At 41.7% G+C, this 10873-nt stretch overlaps 1 protein-coding gene across 1 annotated transcript; it reads left to right on the forward strand.

Annotated features, from left to right (window-relative positions):
• Positions 1-7621: 7621 nt before the first annotated feature.
• Positions 7622-10642, forward strand: elfn2a (extracellular leucine-rich repeat and fibronectin type III domain containing 2a; the record flags this gene model as incomplete). The annotated part of the gene is made up of 1 exon (XM_084117910.1): positions 7622-10642. Exon 1 carries the CDS (start codon positions 7847-7849, stop codon positions 10640-10642), a length of 2796 nt encoding a protein of 931 aa, XP_083974036.1. The 5' UTR covers positions 7622-7846.
• Positions 10643-10873: the final 231 nt, after the last annotated feature.

The following is a 10873-nucleotide window of genomic DNA, read 5'->3' on the forward strand; positions in this document are numbered from 1 at the left end:
GCTCAAGCTGCCTGTCCTGACATTCTTAATTGGATTTTTTGAAACAGTCATGTTCTTTCTAGATTTTTCTTCATCAGAAAATACTTTTAGTGCTTTGTTGATTTCTTGAGGGGGTTATTTTTTTCCTTGTTATTTTTTAGGCTGTTTCTCAATTAAAACCCATTTAATTATCATCATGATGTGTGTCTCCATTGTCCTTGATGAAATACTAATAACCGCTGGCACTTCTCTACTCAAGCTTACTTTAAAATAAAGCATGGAAACCCCAAACACACGCACAAGATGCTTTTAGCATCCCAACAATGTTCCAAATCATGTACGACAAAACGGTCAATTAGCAGGAGTGCTTGTGGTATTACTGCTTTTGTAAAATTAGTTGTGATTGAGCATTTCACCGGAGGCACTGCGGATGAAGCTTCTTTCAACTTACTTTGTGGTAAAATGGTGACTCACACTCACTCAAGCCAGACAAGAGGCTGGTGATGAGCTGTTTTATCATCACCGGCAGGTGCTTGTGCAGTATCGCCCGTTCCTGGGTAGGAGAGAAGAAGTTGAAGAGGTTTTCACAGGCCAGGGCAGAAGTACACACTTATTACTATTCATGAGACCTCACCGCTTTACCTATCGCTAAATTATATCAGATTCCTTGCTGTAGGACATGGGGTTCAGAGTAGCTATATACAGTGACTGGGTAAAAATGGCATGGTAAACCGTTTTCAAGATGTCAAGGATGGATTATGGCCCGACACCCGGAAGAGACTATATAGACAGATGAACAGTGCTTGAATGTGTGCTGACTTTATATAAGCAAGATGTTCCGTGGGCAAATCCTGACCAATCAGCATCCAGGACCAGAAAGATCCATTTTAAATATCCAGCCGAACTGGTGTCGTCATTTTATAGGTAAAATTGCATCTTCCTATCTAAGTGGATGGCTCTTGGCGGAATAATCTCCAGATACCTTAAAGCATAATGTGTCACTGTAATTTATAGTATATGTTTAAATATCACCACAGCATATGAATGGGCATGTTCCCCTCTCTGTTTCTGATAGATGCAGCATCAGTGGCTTTTAATGCCAGACTTTTCCCTCAGGGCAGAATAAGATGAGACAGAAAGTGAGTAGAGATGCTGTATTATCATATCTGTTGCTTTAAAATGTCTGCCTCAGTGTATCTGAGAGGATGATCAACCAAGAAGAACAAAGGTCCTCCATACGGTCATGGTTTGGTGTAGTTTTTAATTTTTTTGAAGAAATTTGAGTGGTGTTTGACCAACATTTATTTTAGGCTAAATTTTCAGTCATGTTCCCCTTTTTAACATTTATAAATATTTTGTATAATATTAAACGCATACCTCCGATCTTTAGTGATCCGGGACATCATTCACTAGCCTCCTCCTCATTCATATTTTAAAGTTAGACATCAACCTTCTTAGTATTCCTTAATCAATTCATTATAAACAATATAACAAGAAAAAAAAAGCCTGTTTTCAATCATTTTATCTTTGTTGACTGAACAAGTGCAATTCACCTTTATTCCACAAGGTGGCGATGTCTGATACACGATGAAGTGACGTTTCACTCATAGTTACCGCAGGCAGAAAACAAAAGAATAGGAAGTATCATCAGCAAAACTGTAATATTGTAATAGTAAATATCTAATAATGATTGTCGAAACATTCATGCATTTAAGGGTTAATATTGTTATTTAAAGTTTACAACTAGAATGCAATTAAACCACACAAATCAGGGTTTAAACAAAATTTTGGTAACATGTATGCAAAAACTGCAAATCACATACTTTCACACTGTCAGTTTTTGAGATTGACAACTGCATTTACTTACAAGTGTGAATCTCGAAATGTTCAGTTTCCACAGTAATTAGTAGAGTCTCGAATACTGTCTGTATGAACATGCAACTGGAGTCAAGCCTGTATTCTCTTACCAGTAATGATAGTGACAGTGACCAATGTGATGTCAAAGATGGCGATTGGCGATCTCCATAAAACTCATAGAGCCTCAAATTCATCGGTCAAATCTTAATCAACCAACAGAATATTTTTTATCCGGATCATTTGAGTTGCCCGTTAAAGCTTATGGGAGCAGCTGCGGTGAAGAACAGTGACTGGATCTAAAACCTTTAGATGACACACAGCTCAAATCTCTGTTGAACACAAAAATTCGCAACACATGGCAGACGTGTTTGTGCATCGCAGACCGGCTCTCTCACACTGTATGGCGTGACAAACAACCAGTTGTCCAGTCCAGTTCCGTTCACACAGCAAGGTATTCCCGTATTTCCGAGAATACGGTTGTGAGTCCTGAAAATATACAGGTGTGAGTTCGGTTATAGAATGATATTGTCACTCTAGTAAATAACTTAACTGTCTGTGAACATTACCATATTAAGGAAGGTTAAGCACCTCATTTGTCTAAAAACTATACTTCAGGACTTTTAGACTTTTCCTTTCGTACCCAGTTTGTGATAAAATAGGCTGTGGTGAAAGAGCAACACCGCTGTGTGTTAGTGGCTTCTGACTAAAACGCCGAGTGAATTTTAGCAATAATTTCATATCCTCTCCCTGCACCTAAATATTGCTGACATACTGTACAAGAAATAGAGTTAGGGGGCTAGACGCATTAAGTTATAATATGAGGCAGAATTTAAGGGCACTTTGAAAAACCCAATCCTCTCGGTCAAGACCCGGAGGCCGAGAAGCCACTAATTAGAATTCAGGAAGTTAAAGCTGCCGCCCCCTCTGGGGCTTTGGTCCCGTGTAGGTCATTGGATGTCAGAGCGACAGGGCAACGTCTGGGCATTTCGACACAGACAAATTTGTTTCTTAGCTGTTTGAATGCCCCTGTGGCTGTCCGTGTCAGTTTTGCTCTCAGGGTGAACGTAGCTCTGGCAATTCCGTGATCCCACAACCCTGAGGGGTGTTTGATGTCTCAGACGACTGCCTAACACAAAACAAGTGAATTTGCTTTCTCTGAATACGTGCTGTGTATGTAGCGAGTCGGCGGGAAAACGGTGGAGTTTTCTTTGTCGGTACGTGAAAGGAAAATCAACATGTACTCTAAGATTGTTTTCATGTTCTTCCCCTTCCTCGGAAAAGTTTTCCCACTCCAGGCAGTCTATGTTGCTGCTGTTTGGAGATAAAATTGTTATTCTAACAAGTGCACACTGCAGTGGCTAAGGAGGGGGGAACGAAAAATCAAGCACTTGTTTGAAAGAGCTTCAAATGACAAATTGTGGAGATTCTCAGAATAATACCACAACTGGATATCAACCACCCAAAACCAGTGCTCACTGTGAGTGTTATACATTAAAGTGATCAATTATTGAACAAAAAGATATTGATATTATATCTCTCTTACTTAAAAAGTTGCAGCAATTTAAGACAAAGACAATCTGAGGCAACAAATTTGTTGAGAAATGTTTGACTTTGGTAAAGAGTGAAATGTGTAATTTTTTGCTCCACTAGTGTCGCCAAATGAAATTGCAAAAAACAACGTTTTTAAACAGGTTTTCCAAAAGCATCTGCCTTTGGTCAACTGCCCCAAACTCACACCCTTTGGTTGAGTCACTGTTTGTTCAAGTAGACTAGACCAGAATAGCAACAGTGACTCAACCAATGGTGTTATTTTGGGGTGGGGCTACTTGTTTCCAAACCATTGGTCAGCCAAACCATTTCACATTTCACCTTTAACTTCTCTCAACTTTGTCACCCAATTTGGCCAATTCTCTTTCAAAATGACTTTGTCTTGTCACTGCACAATAATGTCTTGTCACTGCATTTGTTTGAGCAGACTAGTCCAGCATAGCAACAGAGCAATCTTTTTATCGTTATACATTAAAGCCCTATGTGTGTGTTATACAATATAATGATCAATTATAGGACAAAAAGTACTGTTATATATTGATATATCTCACTTATACTTGAGACACTCACACTGACAGCCATTTTCAGTGACAAGACAAAGTCATTTTGAATGAGAATTGGCCATTTGAGGTGACAAAGTTGAGAAAAGTTAAAGGTGAAATGAGTAATTGCTTCTCCACTAGCATCACCTTATGAAATTTCAAAAACAAAGATTGTTTTCAAATAGGTTTTCTAAACCATTGGTCAGCCAAACACATAGCCCCGCCCCAAAATAACACCATTGGTTGAATCACTGTTGCTATGCTGGGCGAGACTAATTTTTCGCTTTTCTGGGAAATGAATGGGTTACTGTATAGTGTCTCTGCAGATTAATCTGTGGATAAAAGTATTTAAAAAGAATACATTATTCAGCTTTAACTATCAAAACCTGCACATTTCATTGCTCTTTCTTAGGCGAGTTAGCAACAGCTCCTCCAGGCTACAGAGTAAAAGGTCAATAGTTGCATATGATGTGACAACCACATGCGTTGGTTCTTTCTCTCCCCCAAAAGAAGCACCAGGTAAGGTGGAAATTTTTAGCTCCAGCTGTTTCGCATCAAAAAAAGTGCCATTTTGAGGAAAGTTCCCCATCAGTCAACAAGTTTGACCTTCGGTTACAAAGCATTTGGCTAAAATGTGTCTTTCTTTCCTTTTCTTTTTTGTCTTCTCTGTGCATAAAACGTTCCCGTAATGGTCTGAGTACATCTGATCTCATTCGCTTTCTCTTTGTCTTTCTCTCATCCCCCGAGAGGTTTATCATTAGACGATGAAGACTCTCTAAAGTAAGTGCTACAGTAGTTTTTGTCCACCTGCTTTCACAAGCTGTAATTAGCATTAGCCTCTGGTCCTAATTAAATCGCAGATACGCTGTGTGATAACTCGACGTTAGAAAACGGAAAGGGTTTCAGGACTCCACAAAAGCCTGAAGCTTGGTTGAATAAAGGAAGAAAGAGAAGGTCTTAATTGTTTCCTTGCTGTTGCTGGCACATGCTATTTTTGTCTTTTGAAAGGACAATAGCGATAAACTCCCAGCATACAATGGCGCCACTAAAAGACATGGTTTGAAGAAAGAACGAGGACGGAGACAAAAATGCAGGCACGTTGCGAATACAACTTTTCAGAAGGGCTCATGCGTCATTCCCATTCAAACTGAGGGAACATGTCAGTTTGATTTTTGAGTATAAGTGGATTTTGAACGCAAACACTGTCTGAGCAACACTGTCTCAACAAATAGTGTGTGTTTGGGGGTGGGACTACATTTTTGTCTGACCTTTTTGCCCCCCTTTTGGTCACATTTTATCTTGTCTAGTCCACAAAGTATGCTAGTACCGTCACCAGTGCCCCATCGCTTGAAAAAGCCATTCTAAGCTTGAAAAAGCTTGTTTATTTTAAATTTTTGCATTACAAACCTGCTCTGATAGTACATTTGGGAGATCTGTTGTATTATTACTTTATTTAAATCACTAAAATCCAAATGGCCCTTCAGTCAGTGTTCTGTTTGTTTTTAATTAAATCAGCTGGGACTGATAGTTATCTTATGTGTTAAAATGCTGCTTTGAGGCCCCTGCTGTAATATGCCGGTGACCTTGTATTCGGTCAGACCTTCTCAGTTCGGAGCAGAACTGGTGGAGTGTTTCCTCTAGGCACTAGTGAGTAGACTAACTAATTAGATCTTTATCTGAAGAGGTCAGAGCTCAGTTAACAGAAGCATGGAAATAAGCCTATGTGACTGGGGATGAGAAAGAGGATAAATTGCTGGCATTGATTGCTATAAAGAGAAGGATTAAATATATAGGGTTGATCAGGGACTAGTTGTCAAAATAAGTTGTTGTTACTGGGTCTGTATCTCAATAATTATAACATTTTCTTTAGTAGTTCAGTTAGTTGCAAGTACAAATTTACCTAATCTAACCATATTACAAAAAGTATAGTTATTTTATGAAACGGTTTTACTGAAAATCCTGTTTTTCTTGGCAAATTCCACTGAGACGAAATGCCCCACTATTGGTTAAATGGGTATTCACTGGTCAACTATTTTGGTCAACAAATTGCTTTAGTTGCACGTTATTGTTTACTTCTGATAGCTGAAATTTTGAAAAATTCTTAGCTAGCACCACAAATTCATCAGTCTATGTTTATCCCAGTACATTGTGGGATATGAAGTTGTTGAGATATTCCACTGGGTACAATATCTTTTGTTAGTTTAATGTGCAACGCATATTGAAGTTTCATTATGCATACGTTGCTGGATAACTTTTACAATTACGGCTGTTCAAGTGGTGCTATGTAAACCTTTTTTCTCATCAGCGGGGTAATTAATACTCCCTTTAGAATTACTTCTATTCACATTTAATTTGCATAAAAGTCTTCTGTGTTATTTGCATACAATGTTCGTTTCCTTTGATGTAGCAAACATGTTTACATGCATACATTCACAGGCATATGCACACAAACATTCCTATAGTGTTTTCTTGGCTGTAATTGACATTTGTGAGTATTAAATGATTTTGCTGTAAAATATTTTTAACACTGCAGCTAATGTTGTTCCTACAGATATGAAAAGACCCACACACATTGTAGCCTTGAGGGACTGAAGGATTGACCGTTAGGAGAGGATCGCTTGGTTATGACACACTCTGAGGGTCAGTGGTAAATCAGCTGACGTCAGTTGAGGAATTGAATTGTCAGTTTCAATCTTGAGCTCGGGCACTGGGGGAAACAGGTTCTCTGTTTCTTTGAGGGTTTTAGGAATGAGAAGTGACTATTATAAAATTGGATGCTTGAATTCTAGACTGAGCTTTAGTCTAGCTCAAGTTTTATTATGTAAGGTTTCATGACAATATTTGTAGGATAATGTAAAGGAATATTAAAATTTTGTTCTGTGTGATTTAATTCGAAGCATGAATTAAACATTTTGCAAATGGTGTCCCGGTACACAGACATTCTGAAAAATGGATGAAGTATTAGCAGGAGGTCTGGTGAGCGTTCAGTGATTATTAGTTCGATTTCTTTTAAGTTACAAAGTTAACCTGTATTTTTGTTGTTGTTGTTGTTGGTCAGCAGGAACGGTGACATATTAATTCATAATGAAATAATACACCCAAACTTTCTACTGCATAATTTCACTGACCAAGTTACTGACATGGACATAAATACAAACACGTACACACACAAACCACTGTAGCTGCTGCTAAGATGTTTTTATGCATTTTTATAACCAAGCAAACTAAAAAAAAAAAAATCTGCAGAAGAGTGACATGGAATGGGGTTGTTTGGATAACGGTAATCCTACATGAATCCTCAGAGGCACAGTAAAACCTCAGTGTCTTACAAAGACTAATGGCTGTTCTACATTATGGTCCCTAATTATGCTGTCATTCATGCTTTCTTTTATAACAATTTTGAGCCTTTATTGTTTAGTTGCACCAATATGGTTTTACATAACCAAACATTGTTAACACTAGAACAGTATGAAAAAGTGTCATGGCTTTAGACATTTTAATGCATGAATGGTTTTCTAAATCTCTTTTGTTTATAATTAAAGCACAATAATTAAAAAAATACAATAATTTCTAAATTTTCTCTCCCCACCTTTTGTCTCTTATACAGATCCAAAAACTGACGGATTGAAAGCATTGTTCGGCAGTTCAAAAGGAGAGCAGTCAAGAAGTCAAAGACCATGAGTTACAGCTGTGGCAAGCGACACTATAACCCTATAACACGGACCACGTAAAATGGAGACAATGTTTGGCATTATGGTTCCTGAACAGCTGTGACTGCCCTCAAGACACGTTTTTCCCAGAACCTGTGTCTTTGTAATCCTATTGGCCGTCCATCTCCTGTGATCATTTTTCTTATTTTGAGCCCTAACCTCGTTCGTTTCCCTCCTTGATCAAAACAAATCCAGTTTTTGGTCCAAAAAATGGCCTGCAGGTTCAGCTTACCTTGTGCATTTCCACCCTCCTTTCTCATCCTTTCTCTCCCTATTTTTCTCTTCCTCCATGCACCTTCATTCGTGAGGGGTGACTGCTGGCTAATTGAAGGGGATAAAGGCTACGTGTGGCTGGCAATCTGCAGTCAGAACCAGCCTCCATATGAGACAATCCCACAGCACATTAACAACACTGTCCATGACTTACGGCTGAATGAAAACAAGCTCAAGGCAATTTTCTTTAGCTCCCTCAGCCGATTTACCAACCTTACCGACCTCAACCTCACTAAGAATGAAATCTCCTACATTGAGGACGGTGCCTTCGCAGGACAGGCCAATCTACAGGTCTTGCAGTTGGGATATAACAAGTTAACCAACCTCACAGAGGGCATGCTACGAGGGTTGGGTCGAATGCAGTGCCTATATCTGCAGCATAACCTTATAGAGGTAATTGCAATCAATGCCTTCTGGGAGTGCCCAAGCCTTAGCAGTCTCGATCTTTCCTCTAACAAATTAGCAAAGCTGGATTCATCCACATTCACCATTTTGGGTGGGCGGCTGATAGTGTGCGAACTGGCTGGAAATCCTTTTCATTGTGGTTGTGACTTGTACAGCTTCCTTATTTGGTTGGAGGCATTTGACAATGTCACTCACACCTATGACAGGCTCCTGTGTGAGACGCCAAAGGAACTTTTTGGCTACCCTCTCCTGAGTCCTAGAGGTAATCATGGAAGAAATGCTCGATCCATCCTGGCATCCATGTGTAAAGATGGAGTGATTGTTAATAGCATAACCGCCCTGCCTCCTGACTTGGACTCTTCTGGGATGGGGGTGGATCTTTATGATCAGATGGGACCTTATCACCAGCCCACAGCTTCATCAACAACAGACCCCACGTATAGTCCCACTATTAAGTTGCAAACGGTCTCCCTCTCCACCGCATCCCTCTTGGTTCAAATACCCAAGCCCTACAGTAAGATGTACATCTTAGTGCAGTACAACCACACCTATGTGTCAGATGTTACAAACTTAAAGAACAAGAAAGAGATTGTCACACTAAACAACCTAAAGCCCCACACAAATTACACATTTTGTGTTGCCTCCATTCGCAATTCACAGCGATACAATCACACTTGTCTGTGTTTTGCAACTCGGGCTCCAGGGCGTGATGACTTGAAAGCAACCCCTTCTACCACCACCCATTACATTATGACCATTCTAGGCTGCCTGTTTGGGATGGTCATTGTGTTGGGCTTGGTGTATTACTGCTTACGCAGGCGTCGAATGCAGGAGGAGAAAGAAAAGGCAATTAGTGTTAAGAAAACTATTTTAGAGATGCGCTATGGGCCAGAAGTAGCTGCTGCAGCAGCTAAGGATCCTTCAGCCTTGCAGAAACTCCATGACCAGTCCCATCATCAACACCACCACAGCAAGCTGACCCAGTCAGCATCCTCCAGCTTGGGCATCCTTCACGGCTCAGCCAACACCACCTCTTCTCGACTTTCTTCCCTGCCTCAAGTGGAGAAGATGGCTACAGCTTTCTCAGAAGCCATGGCTGCCAATAAGGGCAACTACATGGATGTACGAACCTCAGCAGGAGGAGAGGATCGAGTGAGAGATGGAGTAGTAACAGGGTCAAGGGAAGAAATCACAAGAAATGAAAATGGGATTAATGGAGGAGATGACTCTGATGATGATGGCCGAGATTCAACATCCGAGATCTCCACCATTGCCAAGGAGGTGGACAAGGTAAACCAGATTATCAATAACTGCATTGATGCACTCAAACTAGACTCTGTAGCTGTTGTGGCAGCAGCTGCGGCCACTGCGACTACAGCAGATAACACTGCCTCTCCACCACCTCCTAGTGTCTCTTCCTTAGCCAGGGGGCTAATTCCACTTTCCCCTACCATCACAGAGGCATGCCAGATCATGTCGTCCCCTAAAATCCGTCCTCCTCCTCCTGTTCCTCTTGTTTTGCCCCTTTCTGAGCGGCCCGGCATCAGCGGAGGGGGCTTTCTCTCCCCTCCCTACAGGGACCCACCCCCAGCTACAGCCTCACGGCCCTTGCAGAGGCAACTCAGTGCGGATGCTGCAGTTGTTCCTATCAACTCTGTTAAAAACCGCTGCAGTGTTTCTTCCAGTGGCTCTGTCAAAAGTGCTCGGGTCTTCAGTCTGGACGTCCCTGACCCTCGAAGCCCAGAGTCATGCAAGTACCCTGGGAAAGGCAGCCCTATTCGGTGCGGGGAGCCAGTAGAGAGGTTGCCCTTAATAGGTGTTCAGGGAGTCAGTAATGGCAGAGGAGATGGTGGCAGCGGGGGTGGAGGGGGAGCCGGTGGTGGCAGTGGTGGTTCGGGTGGGTGTGGTGTTGTGGTCGGAGGTGGGGGCAGCACAACTCAGCAGCACCACTTGGAGGTGCACCCAGACTACCACTGCTCAGAGCACCGACACTCCTTCCCCGCCCTCTACTATGAGGGTGCCACTGACTCCCCTGCCCAGAAAGCCTCCTTTCTAAAGCCTCTCACTCGCACCAAGAAGGACACTGCCTACTCCCAGCTTTCTCCCCGCCACCACAATTACTCAGGGTATTCCTCCAGCCCTGAGTACTCCTCCGAGAGCACTCTTAAAATCTGGGAGCGCTTCCGGCCCTACAAGAAAAGCCCCCGTGAGGAGGCCTACATAGCCGCCGGCCATGCTCTTCGAAAGAAAGTGCAGTTTGCAAAGGATGAGGATCTCCATGACATTCTGGACTACTGGAAGGGAGTGTCAGCACAGCAGAAACTGTGATGCTTGTGAGAGACATGGCAGCAGGAAGAAAGGTTGTTGAGAAAAGAACCCGTGGCTCTTGAGACAGCTCAGCAGACTCCATCAGCAGGTGCTTTGGTCCCTGCAGACCACCACAGAGACAAGTGTTCTGAAAGAGACAGAATTAAGCAGGTGTTCCAAACTCATTAAGGCATAGACAAGCAACCAACCAGAAATGCACAGGAAATGCGGCACTTAAAAAGGCAACCAGAT

The sequence above is a fragment of the Abramis brama genome (genome assembly GCF_963993115.1).
Source record: "Abramis brama genome assembly, chromosome: 6".
In the NCBI taxonomy this organism is placed as follows: domain Eukaryota; kingdom Metazoa; phylum Chordata; class Actinopteri; order Cypriniformes; family Leuciscidae; genus Abramis; species Abramis brama.